The following is a 17927-nucleotide window of genomic DNA, read 5'->3' on the forward strand; positions in this document are numbered from 1 at the left end:
TGAGTCATTTGACCTGATGCATCATAGTTGTCTTATGGTTAGGTCCTTGATCTGTGGCTATGTCAAACTCACTCTATCAGAGGGTGTCCATGACATAGTTAGGGTTAAGCCACTTAGCCATGGAGGCAAGTGAATACGCAACAAGGGATCTCTCACCTTCAAATCATTTGAGGGAGAATACTCCATGATATGATTAAGAATCTCTGGCCAGAGTATGAATAAGATTTAGGAAGTCGTTCCAAATCACGTTCAAAGTAATCATATAAGTACGACAATCACATTGGATAGTAGACAAGAATAAGCTATCAAACCAAACAATGTGGTCAAGAGTATTGTATTAGAGAAAGACCGTATTGCATTAATCTTAAACTGAATAGGTTCTCCACCTCTTCTGATTAGCTTGGGTAGCCAAACAATGTGGTCAAGAGTTTTGTTGAAGCCCTAAAGGTGTGTAATCACTAAAGGGAGAATTGAAAGTAAGTTTGAATTCACAATTAATTTGAATTGTTCTAATCACCCACTGCCTCGCTAAAAGGAACCTAATGGATGGTACACTGTGTAAGGTAGAGATTGAAGAAATAACAGAGATGAGTAAGGATAATTAAATGGTTTAATTATTTATGGCAATGATTAATTAATATGATGATTAATCAAATGAATATATTCGTTATAGGCCTCGGGTTAGTTTTGGGCCGTAAGGCCTAATGGGACTTGAATGTCAATTCCAATAACTCAAGTTGTATGACAACTTGAAAACACAAAGGTCTTGAAAGCCCAATAAACCCTTAAGGCCGGCCATATAGAGAAGGGTAGTGAACTTGCCTTAATTGCAAGTTTGCCACTCCATTGTGAGGTGGTATAAAGGCAACTTTATAGCCATTTTATCCTTAGGGTTTCTTTTGGAGAAAAGATGAGAACACAAAGCTCTCTTTTCTCTCTAAGAGGCCGGCCACCCTAAAGGAAATTAGCTAGCAATCTTACTTCCTCTAGGTCACTCATCTCTTCATCAATGGTCTCCTTGGTGTGGAGACTTAAAGGTTCTCTAGTTTTGGAACTTGGAGAATCCATTCTACCATCCTCATCCAAGAAGTCCATGGAGCTAAGAAATAAGGAATGAAGGCCTTATCTCTTAGGTGATTAACCCTTGCTTATGCAAAGAGGAATCAACAAAGGTATAATATTTCTCAACTCACTTTGTTCTTGAGTTGAGTCTTGGTTCACCACACTTACTAGGCCTTGAATTTCAGGGGTAAAGTTTTGTTTTTGAGTGCATACAAGCATGATTCCGCCTTTTAATTGTTAACTGCATGCATAGATGTTGCTCAAATGAACTAGTTTTCATAAATATTTCTTGGACAACATTGGGACTGATTCCCCATTGAATAGTATTAACACTTTAGAGTTGAGTTTATGTTCATGAAGATTGCACGTTGTTGGTGGACCATCTAGTCATGCAAATCTTTCATAGGCATAGATTTTGCACTTAGCGTCTCTTCCTGTTAGAGACCCAAACTCTCGCATAATTGAATCCTTTAGTCTACTAAGGCTTTTTAGGTAAAAGACTATTATGGCCAATTCAGGGAGTGTCTCGGCGGAGGTAGTCCAAGCCTTTAAGGTAACTGAGCACTCAAACAACTCATCCATGTCTAGATATTCTAAAGTAGTTTGTCATCTCCTCACGAGAGAGCATACGCCATGTCTGCTAAGGCATGGGCGTCTTCTGCTTTAGTAGGGGTAGTCAGTTGGTATATTTATGCATTTTGGCCCAAGCTTGTAAATAATTCCTTCAATCTTCATTAAAAGCAAAGAAATGTATTAACTTTGCTTGAAGGCAGAAATAACAATAACATAACAACTAATAATTCTCTGTGTGCGAGGTCTTGTTTATCGAACTGCTTAAGTCTTTGAACTTCCAAGGAATGGTGGGAGGTCACACATGTTACTTTCTTGTATTGTAGGCATTCTACTGCTTTTCGATCTCTTTGTCCCTCATAGTGGTGAGTTGTAGCACGAACCTTCTCAGATGGGATCTATCTTTTTGGAGCCTTCCTGGTGAGTGATTATGAAAGCTTTTCTGAGGACTCAATCTCCTGGCTAGAACTGCTGGATCTTCGCCCACTTATTGTAGCTAGAGATGAGCTACTACTGGTAGGTAGAAATACGGGTGAAAACCTTTTCGTGCACTTTCTCTGCCAAGTCTAAGTTTATGGCCATTCTCTTCTTATTTTACTCGAAATTCAGCAGTACAGTATTGATGATGGGCACTGTGACGTTAGGATGAATGATTACCTCATAGCTAAATGCCATGGAGAAAGGAGTTACGCCAGTTGCTCATCATTTGGTGGTGTGATATGTCCATAGAACATTGGGGAGCTCGCCTGGTCACTTGCTCTTCTTGCCTAAGAATGACTTCTTGAGGCAGTCGATAATGGTCTTGTTGGATGTCTCGACCTACCCATTGCCATACGGATATGGGGGCGTGGATATGTGTTGCTTGAAGCCAAGTCTTTGCCACGAACTACAGGTCATTATCTGTGACGATGGAATGAAGGATGCCAAAACAGCAGATGATGTTCTTCCTTATGAAGGCTTCTATGTTCGTTTGGGTAGTTATGGTTATGGGTTTGGCTTTGACCCATTTTAGAAAGTAATCGGTTGCTACGATCATCATGCATCTGCCCCTAGTGGCAGGCGACATGGGTCTCTATAGGTTAATTGCCTATTGCATGAACGGCTAAAAGCTCATCTGTAGGTAGAGTTCACTGCATGAATGGCTAAGAGATCATCTGTGTTAAGAGCTTTTTGCGCCAAGGAATGGCCTCCAGAATAGTTTTCATAAACACCTTCTTAGATTAAGCTAATAATCTTCAGGTCATCACAAGACGATAGGCAGCAGAGATATAGTCTTGAGAATGATCTATGAGCAAGTATGTCGTTCTACATGTAGTAACATGCTGCCTTCATCTAGAGCTTCCTAGACTCTAGTCTATTTGAGAAAAATGTTCCATTTTCTATATAATCAATGATAGGATCTTGTTAACTTGGAGTTGTGTTGATCTGAGCCACCTCGAGTGCTAGTTTTGCATCTATGCTCGGCTTATGCAAGTACCCAATTCGAATAAAGCATTTGAGTTAATGGTTTAAGGCAGAGCCTAAGCCTGCTTGTGTGTCTGCGTGGGCATTTTCTGATCGTGGAACCTAAATGAGTGTGTACGTCTAGAATTTCGTGAGCTGATCTCGTACCTTTTCGAGTATCAGGCCATCCTTGGATGCATTGTGGCGTACTCGCCTGAAGTTTAGTTAGTGATCAACTAGGAATCAAAATAGATTGCAAGCTTCTTCGCCGCTAAGTCTTTCGCCAATCGGAGACCTACTAGTAGGGTTTCATACTCTGAGTCGTTGTTTGATACTTTAAAGCTTAGAGTGATTGCTTACTTGAGCATGGAACCGTCTGAGGTAGTGAGAACTAGACATGCTCCTTATCCTTGGTAGTTGGATGATCCTTCGATGTGTAAGTGCTAGAAATCTCCTTCAGGTGAGGCTAGTGTGGCTATAGCATGCTCCGCTACCTCTAGGGCATTTATGGGCTGAGTTGTTGCATTATTTAGGCTTAAGGTGAATTCTACTATGAAGTCTGCCAATGTCTGGGCCTTTATCGCTATGCGGTGTTGGTATACAAAGCTGTATTGACCAAGTTTCAACTTTCACTTCATCGCTCGCTCAGAAGCATCTCGACCATGCAAAACTGATCGTAAGAGGTACATGTGATGATGATCGAATGTCCTTGAAAGTAAGGTCTGAGCTTTCAAGCTGCAGTAACTAGTGCTGAAATTAGATTTTCAATCTTCGGGCAATTAGGCCCCTAGCGCTTCTCGTATGAGGGAAGAGCTCACTACTACCTCTGATACTGCAAGATAAATGTATAGGTGCTACTTCTAGCTTAAATAGTAGAGAAGGTGATGTTAGGTACTTCTTTAGGTCCTAAAATGTTTTCTCCCACTCGTCATCCCATTAATTTTTGTACAGTTTCTTGATTGCCTGGAAAAAAGGCTTGCATCGGTTGGTGGGTCGCAAGAGGAAATCATTGAGTGCAGTTACTCATCCAATTAGACTTTGGATCTCCTTCAGATTTGTGGGAGACTTCATGTCCAAGATTAATCTGATTTGCCTTGAATGAGCTTTAGTTCCTCGTTGGGTTACAAGGTACTCTAAGACCTGGCCTGAGGAGACTTCAAATGTGCATTTAGTTAAGTTGAGCTTAATTTTGTACTCTTTGAGGATGTTGAAAGTCCCTACAAAAATGCCGATGTGGTTTAACTGCTGCTTGCTTTTCACCATGATGTCATCAATGTAGACCACCATAGTCGCTCTGATCTGCTTCTTGAACATCATGCTTACGAGTCGTTGGTATGTAGCTCCTATGTTCTTAAGGCCAAATGGCATAACCTTATACCAGTATGTTTTTCGCTAGATCACGGATGTGATTTTTTCCTTGTTAAGCTCATACATGGCAATCAGATTGTAGCTTGAGTATGTAGAATAGGATTTTCTGATACTCAATTGAGGTCATGGTTCCAATCTTCACTAGCCAAGGTCAACCCAAAATCTCATTGTAGGGAAATAAGGCGTTGACAATCATGAAGATCTGTGATGAGACAATTGGAAAATTGGTTACATTAAGCGTGATCATGCCAATGGCAGTTGTGGTGAGTCCGTCTGGTTAAGACCTCTGCTTTGCGTCTGATTGTACTGTCCAGGCCCATCTTCTAGATGACTAATAATTGTAGAATGCTGATTACACTACCGTTATCCACTGTAATCCTATCAACAATGGCGTAGGCTAGTTAAACAGATATCATCAAGGAATTGTCGTGGGGAACACCTACTCCTTCAGCATTCTTCTTGACGAAGTTAACAATTAGTCCAGGTATAGCATCTATGGCTTAATCCTAGAAAACCGATCTCACTTGCTAGATCTTCCTCTTCTTGGAACTGTTGGTCGCATCCAAATGCTTAAACTCGACAAAGATGTTGTAAAAGAGTAGCTGTTGGGAATCGGCTTCGCGTCTCGCCTTGGCCACAACTGGCTTGTCAATATACTGCTTGCATTTACCTTCCTACACGATCTTTTCAAGATATCTTATCCATACAGTGCAGTCATTAGTTACGTACACTGGACCTTTATGAAATGCACAATACTTCATCTAGTCCAACTTCGAAGTATCTCCCTTCATGGGTTATGGCATCTTGAACCATGACTTATCTTTGAGGTCACGAATGATCTAGTTGATCAGGACTGAAAACTTGGTGTACAGTTTGGGCACTGAGCCTCCTTTCACTTGGGATCGATATCTACATCTGCTTTTTGGCTTTTTTTTTCATTAAGCTGCGTGTCGCTTACCTTCTTTTGAGCTAGCTCCGGGTCTTTGCGCGGCTGCTCATGTGGCTTCTAGGAGCTCTTGGCTTCATCCTAGAGCAAGTGTTTTTCTGCCAAAGCATAAGAATCTGCCAAGGTTAAGTTCTCGCCCATGATTAGCTCTCCAAAGAAGGGCTAATCTACTGGGAGCCCTTTCCTAAAGGATGAGCTTACAATGCTATCATCCCATCAGACGATCTTCGCCTTCTCTACCTTGAATCACTTGACGCACATGCAGAATGGCTTATTCAAGTCCTTCTTAATGTTGAAGAGGTGGTCATACTTCTTTTTGATCAAGCGATATGATGAATATTCCTTGGTGAAAACCAAGAAAAGTTTTTTGAAGTTCCGGATTAAGCGTGGCGGTAACATCATGGCAAAGATTTTGCACATGAGAGCGTCTTTGTTGTCGTAAAGAGTCATGGCACTACGATAGTATATCAACTGTTGTCTGAATCTTCATCTCCCTTGAAGAAGGTGAAATGTGGTGGGTAAAACTTCCTCAGTGGCTCTATCTGCTCAATCTCATATCTGAACGGTGACCTGCTCATGTTAGCCATGTCTCTCCAAATGGCATTATCGATGTTTCGATACGCTAGAATTCACACAACTGCTCTTTTACAAGCCTTTATACTTCTTTCTAAATTTGCCTCTAGTAGGGCAAAAGAGCCTCATGTTGCCTCCGGTGTTGACGTGCTGGTCTATGTTGTTTTTCTGCTTATCCTGTTTGTCTATGTCGTGATATCGGTGCACATGGTTGATTTCTGGCCAGTGAGCGAGTTGCTCGTAGTCGAGCTTGGCGAGGGGCTGCCAGTGGAACTTAAGCTGGACTACTCTCATGCTCTTATTGGTATGTCTTTCCAACTACCTACTTTAGTGCCTCATAAAAGGATCTCCTTATGGGCCTAACTTCGTGTGGACGCTTCACCTAGAATGTCCAAAGTGCTCGTCGAAGTGTGAACCTAACCTTGAATGCACATTGACTTATGAACCGATTCAAGAATGAATGCTTCTTTGCACATTGAGGCGGGAGAAGATATTTTCTCGAGGGCCAAACCCAAACACACGGTCCGTGGCGACCTAAACGGTTGCTTGTTGGGATGTCGCTGGGACGAGTCACGATCATCTACCCTTGTCTTGCTTCGAGACACCTTGTATCGGGCGCGCTGTGCCTCGATGCGCTCAAGGAGCTGATTCAGCAAGGTGGTCTAAAAACCAAATGCGAGAGTTCTTAGAGTATTTGAATTAGTTCTTAACTAAAACACCAATTTGTCGATGCAAACTTGCACCTTTTCTAGTTTTGACCAAAGTGCACCTACAAAACAATTAACAGCTATGATCAAAGACCTAAGCCTCAAACGCCCACGAGGTTTAGAGGGGGGTGGTTAAGCCAATAGATCTCTGATGCCTAAGTTAGTTTCTCTCAAAAGAGTAAGTGTTTAGGGGTGACATCCGGCCAAGGTTTATGAAAAAATATTCTCAAGATATTAAATAGAAAATAATATCTTGAGATATGGTGTAAATATCTCTAATTGATTTAAATGGGTTACTTGCTTGAATGAAGTCGGTCTTAAATTTGGAATGTATTAAAGATAGGATTTGGGTAATTAATCCTTATTTTTAATGTTTTGACTTTTCCTTGCCAAGGGCAAGTGTGCTGTATTCAGTTGCATGGACCTTCAAGGGTGTTGAGCTGCACGTGGGAGTATTTAAATAATATGCCCATTTAATGAGGGCAATCTTATCTTTCTTCAACAAAAGTCCACGTGTCGTCTCTAGACTTTTTGGGGTTATTTTAGGCTCCACTGATAGCTCTATATGTTTTCCTATTTAGGGTTTGCATATACTTGTTTGTATATTAACCTACCTAAATTTTTGGTTTCGATGGTTTACAAAGTTACAACTTTTGCCCCTACATTATTTTCTTTGACAATTATTATATCACATTAAATACATATCATTTTAGTCATTTAACATATTCACAATAATTTTATATAAAAGTTTACCAAACACTTACGAATTTTTTTTTTTTGGGTTAAAAACACTTTTAGAAAATTAAAAAAAAAAAAAAAAAAAAAAGGGTTTACAAAATACTCATAACTTTATTTTACAATTATTTATTCTCACAGTACAACAGAAACAATTTTTTTATCTTTTTTTTTTTAAAAAAAAAATGTCAATACCAAACTAGTCCTAAATGAATTAATTGTGTGTTTACGTAAGGGGAATACAACGAGGGGAATGGGAATTGCACACAATCCAACCGATTCAAGTGTTTACCAACACTTGGGGGAATGAAAAGCATATGTGGGACCCACTTAAAATGGGAATTAGGTTACTGATTTTTCCGGAATTGGATTACCGAACAATGGGTAGTAATTCAACTCCGGGAGAAAGCCTCAATCCGGAATAAACTTTTCTACCCTAAACCACCCTTCTCTCCTTCTACCTTTATCTCTACTTCTCTCTGTCAAAGAAAGATTATACAGATTTCATGGCTTGTGGGATTGTGCAAGTTTCATGACCAAAATCGAAAGGGAAGAAGATAGGAGATTTTGGATTTCAGTTTTGATCTTACGTTGGTTGGCAATGACCAAAATCAATTTAATTTGTCCACTGACTCGATCTCATTGCAAACCGAATTAAACATTTACAAAATCAAGAATAGGTGGAGAGAGATGAATTTGTAGGAGGGAGAGAGAGAGAGCGCAAGGGGAGCCGGTTGGTGGTGACGTGGGAGGTGGCTGGTGGTTATAGGAAAGGCGGTGGCTATTGGTTAAAGGGTGGGGAAGTGGGATTGAGTCACAATAGAAAATGAAAATATGGGAAAGATAGAGATGGGGTAGTAGAGGTCTCAACAAAATATTAGAAAATCAAAATATGAAAGTTTACTTAAAAAACAAAAAAAAAAAAAAAAAAAAAAATGTATTCTCTGTACTAAAAAAATAATAATTAAAAGTAATTAGCATATAAAATAGATTAGTTAAAATAGGGGTATTTTAGTAATTATATTAGTTTTTATTCCGATTCAATGTCAGTTTAATAGATCAATGTCATTTCTATTCTTATTACAGACAGTTTAAGTAAACAACTTCAACAATTCAATTCCCCTCAAACTAATTACGGATTAGTAAATGAGCTATAAAATTTACAACACACCTAACGAAAAAAGGTCCATTGATTTAGGCCCAGTAGAGGAAAAGAAGCCCAATTGCCATCACCATCACTTTTTCTTGATTTCAAGTCCCTCTGCCCTAAATTAATTACCATATCCTCAAGCCTAGCTTCCATAAAATGGCCATTTTATGTCACCTTGAAATCTAACTTATTTTGCAGGATAAAAAGGCTTTTTAACCAAAATGGCCTCTGAGATTTGCATAACACATCACTTTGATCTCTAAGATTGAAAATCAATAGAAATGGTCCTTGAGATTATCCACCATCCATTATTTTGGTACTTCCGTTAAAAACTCCGTTAAGTGTCCCAGAGCTCTTAGCCAAAATTTTGGGCAATTTTCAAAGCTTCGTAACTCAATCGTTTCTTAACCTAATTCGACCTATAATATATCAAAATGAAGATAGGAAAGTGTAGAATAATATTATACCTATTTTGAAGCCCAATGGTTATCGGAGATGGCCAGAAAATAGCCTGAAAGGTCACTGGTCTGCTGAAAAACTGGAAAACTCGCCGGAAACTGGGTAAACTTTAAACGTACATAACTTCTTCAATGCTCAACGAAATTGAGTCATTCAAAAACAAACATCATAGTTATCTATAGGAAGAAGAGAATGGTGCCTTTTTCGATGGCAAAATAGGCATGGTTTGGCCGGAAAACGGCTCTAAAGTGGCTATCTTGGTCTCAAGTTAGCCACTTTCGAGCCGTTTTTCGGTCAACCCACGGCAATTAGCCATCTAGAAAGGCACCATCCTCTTCGTCTTTGAATCACTCAATTTCGTTGAGTATTGAAGAAGTTATGAACATTTAAAGTTTACCTAGTTTTCGGTGAGTTTTCTGGTTTTCCCGCGGACCAGTCACCTTTCAGGCTATTTTCCGGCCATCTTGGGCAACCATTGGGCTTCCAAATGGGTATAATCTTGTTCTACATTTTGCTATCTTCATTTTGATATATTATAGGTCGAATTTGGTTAAGAAGAACGATTGAGTTACAAAGCTTTGAAAATTGCCCAAACTTCCGACCAAGAGCTCCAGGACACTTAACAGAGTTTTTAATGGAATAACCAAAATAATGGATGGTGGACAATCTCAGGGACCATTTCTATTGATTTTCAATCTCAGGGACCAAAATGATGTGTTGTGCAAATCTTAGAGACTATTTTAGCTAAAAAACCGGATAAAAATGTACATTTTTATTGTTCAAAAAAGTACATATGTAATATCAGAAAGTTTTAACCAAGAAACATACACAAAAAATAGGAAGTTCGTAGTAGTGTACAAGGCATAAAACAAATGAATAAAATATATAGCTGGTGAAACTAAAAAAAAAAAGGGTAAACCACTCATAAGCAGCTGTTATTTGTATTCTAAAAATGTCATGAAGACACTCGTTTTAAGTGCTAAAAGTAAAAAGAGAAAAATGTGTATTAATGTTTTTAGAGTACCAATAAAATTTCTTTCTAATTCAAGAAAGAAGAAATCTTTTTCTTCATGGCCACAGCATTCTCACAAGTGGGATTGAACAGATGGAAGACATGCTCCTCCCCCTTTGATTCTATCACCTCCACAGCCGCACAGCACCCACACTTTCTCAGTGTCTCACCATAATGCCATGCCCTATCTTTCAACGCATCTTTCTCAGCAGCAAAAATCAACACTTTCTCACAACCCAACTCCGCCAGTTTCGGATCCTTACACGGGTTTATAAGCGGGTCATCGGATCCACTAGTCGAAGGGTGCACAAAACGCCACAAACCAGCCATAAACTCTCTTGTAGCTTCTGGGGTAGTTAACTCTCCCCCAACTGGTTCTGTCCCCCAAAAGTATGGATGTATCAATACAAGCCCAAAAAGCTTAACACCATCCAACCCCTCGGACCCTAATTTCGAAGCCAGGTTGTATGCTATATTAGCCCCAGCGCTGTCGCCAGCGAAGAACACGCGATGACAATCTGCGTAGCGATTTAGCCAATCTTCAAAGCCGTTCCCATCAAAATGAGAAGCAACCCATTTAACAGCATCCCATGAATCATTGTAAGCAGCCGGAAGAGGGTGCTCTGGGGCAAGCCTATATTCAACAGAGACAGCAACAACATTGGCCTCGGATACTAAGGAGTTGAGGTAGTTGTGATATGTGGGAGAAAAAGCGCTTTCCACACAGAACCCCCCTCCATGGAAGTAAACGAGAAGAGGGAGCTTGTCGGTTGAGTTGGTGGCGGATTTGGGGAGGTAAAGCCTTGCGGATATGGGTGGTTCTTGTGAGATCACGACGTCTTTGGATTGGACACCGATTTGGGGCGTTGATGGAGGGACTGTGGATGTGCCTAAGAGTCTCTCGACTCGACCATCTTTGTATGTTTTGATGAATGGAGAGAGATCATGGGCTACTTCGTTTGTCATGTTTGGATTCAAGGAATAGGAGACAATCGGCGTCTTTGGAGGTTACCCGAGCTCTTCTCACCGAGATGAAGTTACCTAATAATGGTAAGAAGCTGTCTATTGAATGGAACTGAGGGACTTGATTGCTTTTTATAGACCATATTACGGTCGTTGCCGATCGTGATGAAACTCATGCATACAGTTTTAGAAAATTCTAATAAATTTATAGAAAATGTTAGGAGACCACTTCTATTGTATGGATAGATAGTTACCGTAACGTCTCGTGTTAATGGTACAAAAATATTATAAATTTGTCTTCACGTGGAACTATATTATTAACGTTGAATGTCAGAATATGCAGGTGTACCTTATAAGTTGCTTTTTATCTAGACACGATCGAATACAACTGGATCTCATATACAATAAAAGTGCCAAACTATATTAGAGTATATCCACAATGGTGTCATTTTTGTGCATGTAATAAGATTATTGTTCTAACTGAAGTAGAGTTTACTTTTATTAGTATGGCCTAATTTTATAATAATATGGTATCTGCCCAACGTCGCTCTAACTTTGTTAGGACGCCAAAGAATTTTCAAAAGGCTGTGCGCCGACTGTCTAGGTTCATAATCATTTTTCAAAAACTGTGCGCCGACTGCCAAACAATTTTCCGACCCAATTTAGAGACAGTCAAAGCTTTAGCATGTGATCAAATTGACGAGTGCTGATTTTGATTTGAGTTCAACTAATGCGGCGTTTACTGATCAATATTATATTATTCATCGAGAACTAGTAAACTAGGGCACTATCAATTAATATTATTCTTGACTAATTGAATACTCATTCAAACAGTTATATCATTTTTTTTTCGGATTTCTTCAGTCTTATAGTGGATGCATCAATTTAATCGAGAGGGTGGTCCGTGGTCTAGAACTATTTGATCCAGACACTGTAAATACTTCAGGAACTTCCATGTAGATTTCCATACCCACATCCCCATAGAAATATACTGTTAACATGTCCATGAGCTACATGTTTAGTTCTTTTTTTTTTTTTTTTTTTGGAAACTACCAAACTGGTAAGGTAGCGGAACGTCACAAGGTCCATAACGGGCGAATACATATCCTCGTAATCACTCACAGGGCATTGATAGAAGTCCTGCGCTACAAGGCATGATTTTTATTACACTATTTCATTTATCTCAGTACGCTTCCTTAAACCCACATGTAGCTAATGAGTTTCACATATGGCGGTGTAGAAACTACAGGCCCAATCACCTTGTTTTTCGCAAGTAAATCAAGTTCGATCTGGATTGATTATTTATAGTTTGACCAATCTATTCTATGTCGATATTCATCAACGGAACATGGTTCAATGTCATCTATCAACATGATATCAATAGCTACTACATATGTGAAAGCATCGTCCCTATCATCTCATTCCTATTTGAAACCTCATCCAAGCTAGCATAATGGACTGAAATCTCTCGATACTCAATAGGAGGATTTGTCCTTCTAGGATGCTTCTATAATCTGTAATAACCTCCTCATGCATTGATAGGCGATGGTCAAATTTACACTAGTTTCACTAGATTGTGTCGTTGGCTTCCTCTTCTGAGGTTGTGAACTCTTTTAACCATTAAGTCTGGCACACTTCTGGGTAAGAGCAGATGATTTGCTAGTCTCTAATGTATTCGGTTTAGCCATTAGGTGCGAAACTTGCCTTCAGGGGATGTATGATACACTTTAATGGCATCCCATCCTTTTAGGACAGTGGTTCGACGTCCATTAGGTACATCTATCTTTGCAGGCATGTTTGTAGCTGGTATATGTGATCTGTTAACATTGGCTAAATTAGTAAAAGCATAGGGCATGCTTTGAGAAACGGTTTGAAGATCTAGGATACATCACACTTCAGTTTTAGACTGTGCGATGTGGGGATCTAAATGAGACATAGTGAGATACGTCTAAGACAATTCATGTTATTCTTCAAGAATGTTGAAGTTCTTATCTCCCTCTAACTGTGGGAAGATTGTCTTATAAAAATGACAATTTGCAAAATGAGTGGTAAAGAGATTGTCTGTCAAAGGGTTCTAAGTATCAAGTAATTGAAGGAGAATCATAACTAACATAGATTGCCATCCTTCTATGAGGACCCATTTTTGTACATAAGGGTGACTCAATTGGCAAATAGATCGCACAACCAAAGATAGGCAAATGTGAGATGTTGGGCTTGTACCAGCGACCAACTAGAATGCATAATAGATTAGGTCGAGATCGGTCTTAGGCACACCAACATGGATGTGTGAATTATTGCATGGCCCTAAGCAGATACATGGACTTTGGTGCGCATGACCAAAGTCTGAACGATCAATTGAAGTCAGTTTAATGAATGTGTCTGCTAGGTCATTTTGTGTATGAACATGGGGTACAAGATGTTCAACTTGAATCCCGATTCCAATTGTTTTGCAATAATCATTGAATGTTTTAAATGTGAATTCTCCATCATTATCTAGTCGAGTTGACTTAATTGGATAACGAAGGTGGTGAACCCTTAGCTTAATAATTTGAGTTAGGAGTTTGGAGAATGCATTGTTTCGTGTGGACAAAAGGGTGTGATCAAAGTGTAGAAGTATTACCTGTACCAGAAAGTATCTAAATGGTCTGCAAGGCGGTTGAATAGGTCCACAAATGTCCTCTTGAATTCTTTGAAGAAAGGTTGGAGGATCTGCTTGGATCTTGTTCGAATATGGGCACATGAGAAGCTTTCCCAGCGAACACATTTGGCATGCCAAATTCTAATGAATGTCGCCTAAACTTTGGTTAGGGGATGCCCGATTGAAGTTTTGAGGATACAACATTTCACAGCTCGACTAGGGTTTCCTAAATGATCATACCAAATCAAAGTTTTCCAATACAAGCCCAGACTCAGGGTCGACCAAGTAGTGGCTTTCAATTAGGCAAATGGTTGTAATGTACACACCATTCGGAATGTGCTCCATCTTCTCTAGAATGCGCTTTTGGGCATATTCATAGGAAGTTACGCAAAGGAATTGAACTCCATTTTCTGTAGAGGTTTCAGAGTGATAATTATTATCCCAAATGTCTTTAAAGCTCAACAACGTTCTTCAAGAATGTGGTAAATGAAGAGCCTCTTTATTGGTTAATGTAGTACCAATTGACAACATATACGAGCAGTGGTGTACCACTTAATTAGGTTAGATGGACTAAAAAGGTTATCAGAGGTGATATTTTAGGTATGAAGTTAGTAAAGATATATATGTGTTCACGCAAAATGGTGTGTGTGCTTGTACTATCTCTAAACAACTAACTTCCCACAACATACCTAGAAAAAAATTAATTGAATTGGTCACAAGTATAAGAAATTTAAAATGTTTGTACATTTAGTTAATTATTCGGGAAAGAATATCCATTAAACTTAATATTAATAAATTAAACAATCACCAAACAAATAGTCCAAATAAAAGAAATTGTTCAAAACTTAAACCAATAAATAAGGGGCCAACATTGGCCCATGTCCAAAAATTCTATTATTCTTTTGGAGCAGATGGCTCCAGAAAATTAGAAACCTCTATCTTAGGATCTTTGGGTTTCTCTATTGGAGATCAATAGTCCTTCAAACCACATTGGTAACATATATTCGCTTATATGGTTTCAAGTGATTGGTCTTTGTTCTTGAAGTTTGAGGCTTTGAGAGCAAGGTTGTCATGCTTCGAGGCCTTGTTTCCTCCCTTCAATAGGCCATAACTCTGTTAGTTTTGGGCTTCATCTTTTGGTCATGTCTAACATGCCTAGATCGGCAATTTAGGCCTCGATTTTTATTGGCATGTGCTTCAGGTACAATGATGAAGCTATTACGTTTAGCTTTATGACTTTTCATTAATAGCTGGTTTTGCTTTTGAGCAAGTAGTAAGACAGAGATCAAATCTGAAACTTCAGAAAACTTATGTGCCTTATACTGTTACTGCAGGACAATGTAAGGGGCATAGAAGGTTGAATAGGTCTTTTCCAGAAGATCCTATCCAATAGAGTCCTCTTTATAGAACTTAAGAAGTGATGAGATTTAAAAAACTTCAGAGTTGTATTTGTTCACAGACTTAAAGTCCTAGAAGCGTAAATGCTTCCAGTCGTGTCTTTCTTCAGGCGAGAATATATCTCTTGAATGATCAAGGCGATCTTCCAAAGTGATCCACAAAGCTTGTGGATCCTTCTTAGCAAGGTACTTGATCTGTAGTTCGTCATGCATATGCCTTCGTATGAAGATCATGGCAGTTGCTTTGTCAACTTCGCAAACCGAAATATCCTTCTTAGCTACAATGATAGCCTTAAGACTCTTTCCAATGAGGTGGTGTTTTACATCTTGGACCCACTTAAGGGAGTTAGAGACTTCCAAAGTAGTAAAGTCGAGTTTGTTCAAATTTGTCATGTTGTTGTCACAAAAGAGAACAAGATTATGGTTAATGCAAAAGGAGAAAAAAAATCATCCATACACAAATGGATAGGATATTCATGTTCTATTGGACATGTTTTGGTTTTAATTTTCAAGAAAAACTTTGGGTTTTCATGGTACTATTTGAAACTTTGGGTTCGAATTTTTATGAACTACAAGTTCATAGGTTCCCACAAGCGAACACAATATATACAGAACATATAACTTAATGTTGGTCTTCAAGGCCTACTATATAACAAATATATCTAAAAGAAAAAAAAAATTGTTGCTGCGGGCTAGTAGAGAAGAAACAGACAACAAGCCCAAAACGCCTAAAAAACTAAGCAATGATATTTTGGTGTGGTTCACTGGACCAAGGGGCTGAGCAGAAGAAACAAAGTCCCAAGTCCAGAATTTGGTTGGATTTGTCGTGGGAGCTAAGAAATGACAGAGGGCAGCAGGATAAGAACTTAGTCCATGTAAGCTAGATGCTGTAGACAAACCCAGACAGAATCCCAAAGGGCTTGTGGATGCACGTTGAGCGCAATGAAGCCCAACATGGGTCTCGAGTTGGTCCAGAATAGTCCAACATCACTAGGTGGGGGTTCGTCAGAACAAATCCAATGGTATTACGTTTGGTGACCGTGTTCTGTGTTGGGGTTGGTCAGGTTCAGCTATGGTTCGAAAAGAAACCAATGTACGGCGACGGAGAATCAAATTTTGATGTCGGAGTTTAAGAACCCATGGAAGTTCAATAGGAATCTGATAAAATCTCGGTGAAATTCGTTAGGGACAATGATATCAAACCTAAATGAAAACTGTAAGTTGTCAAAGATAGGTGGTGTCGCCAGAAAATGAAGAAGCTATGGTGGTGCATTCAATTTTGGCAAGCCTAATTTGGGTTAGGGACGACACAAAGCGACGTCGTTTTGGATTCTATGATGGAGCGGCTTGGCTCCAGGCTTGCAAGTCAGCGGTATATACGAGACATCTAAGTCATACAAGTAAAGAGATCCATTCGTTGAAAGATGAAAGCTAAGGAAGCAAATATGATTAGATACCCCAGTAGTCCTAGTTGTAAATGATAGATACTAGACGCTGTGCGTATTAACCTGTGTAGTGTTGTAGTGCGTTACGCATTCAGTGACTTTGGCACTGGACATTCCAAAAATGGGTATTGTCGGATCGGGTAAATTGAATTCAATAATAGTGGAAACTATCACGGTTAAGAAGTTACAACCTTCCAAATAGGAACTTGTTCATCCATGGGTATACCATGAAGTTACAAAGACTGTACCTATGAACCAACCTCTTAAACTGTAATAGGCACAAGGAAAGAGTAATAGGCTAGACCAACCTACAAAAAATGAGGCAGTCCCTCCATAACCAGTCATCTTTAATATCAAATAAATCATTTTCGTCTTTCCTTATGAAACTTTCTTTAATGTTAGCCAGACACTTTACATGTTTTTAATGATTCACATGGCATCATCAAATGATACAAGTCTCGGATAAGAATCTACAATGCACTAGAACGCCCTACATAGTTTTAGTAAGTACTAACAGACCTAAACAACAGTTTAGAAGCATGAAAGCGTAAGCTTAAAGACAGGAGAACAAGAAATAAGAGTTCCGAAGATAGAGTTAAAGAGTAGGAGTTGGGAGATGTAATGGGAGGAACCTATCTTTTGAGAACAAGTTTAGGTTTAGCCTTAATGAGAAAATAAAATGGAGCAACTAACAACGTATCGTCACATACCAAGAAAGCTATAATCAATAGGATTTTCCCAGTCCACCCTTCCCAAAAGGAAGAATGTAAAAAGAATTAGTGTCCACTCAAATCAAGAATTTAGGCCTCACAATCACTAGTTAATATGCTTTTCTCTCTTGCCTTTCTTCATTCAGGGTTCGATATTCTGGCATCCTAGGCGTATAGGAACCATACCAATCCATCTCGAACTTGGTGGTTAAACTCCTATGGAGAACATGATCAGAAATCTATATTAGATTCCGACCACAACAGGCGAATTGATTATCTTCATGCATAAGGATACAATATTACCTAGTATAAAAGATTTTAAAATCATCACACTCGACTTTATCAGCTTATGTTGCATGCTTGGCTTGTTGGTGGCGCGGCTCTTATAGGAGCATATTTTTGCGACTTAGTTAGCTTGTTTTCTTGCATTTACATAGCTAATTTCTACTTGTTAGAGTGTTTTAAGCTATTTTCATGTGTTTTCAGGTTCAAATGACAAAGTTGGCAAGAAAGTGCAATTTGGAGCAATTTAGAGCAATTTTGGGCTTGGAATGGATAGCATATGCATAGAGTAAGGTGGATGGACGAATTTGAGGTTCAAGAGAGGCTGAGAATGTGATTAACATTTGGAGGAATTAAATTGAAGACTTGGAAGATAAGGAATCAGCTAAGAAGAAGGAATCATTATCCAAATTACCTTATCTTATCCACACCTTATCCAACCTTATCTTATCTTATCCTATCCTAAT

The 17927-nt window shown here is 39.1% G+C and overlaps 1 protein-coding gene across 1 annotated transcript; it reads right to left on the reverse strand.

Annotated features, from left to right (window-relative positions):
* Positions 1-10034: 10034 nt before the first annotated feature.
* Positions 10035-11041, reverse strand: LOC103942125 (probable carboxylesterase 12). Its single transcript, XM_009352335.3, has one exon. It carries the CDS (start codon positions 10989-10991, stop codon positions 10053-10055), a length of 939 nt encoding a protein of 312 aa, XP_009350610.2. The 5' UTR covers positions 10992-11041; the 3' UTR covers positions 10035-10052.
* Between the last annotated feature and the right edge of the window lie 6886 nt (positions 11042-17927).

Source organism: the organism of the source record quoted next, unplaced genomic scaffold (genome assembly GCF_019419815.1).
Source record: "Pyrus x bretschneideri cultivar Hongxiangsu unplaced genomic scaffold, Pyrus_bretschneideri_v1 Contig10, whole genome shotgun sequence".
NCBI classification, from domain to species: domain Eukaryota; kingdom Viridiplantae; phylum Streptophyta; class Magnoliopsida; order Rosales; family Rosaceae; genus Pyrus; species Pyrus x bretschneideri.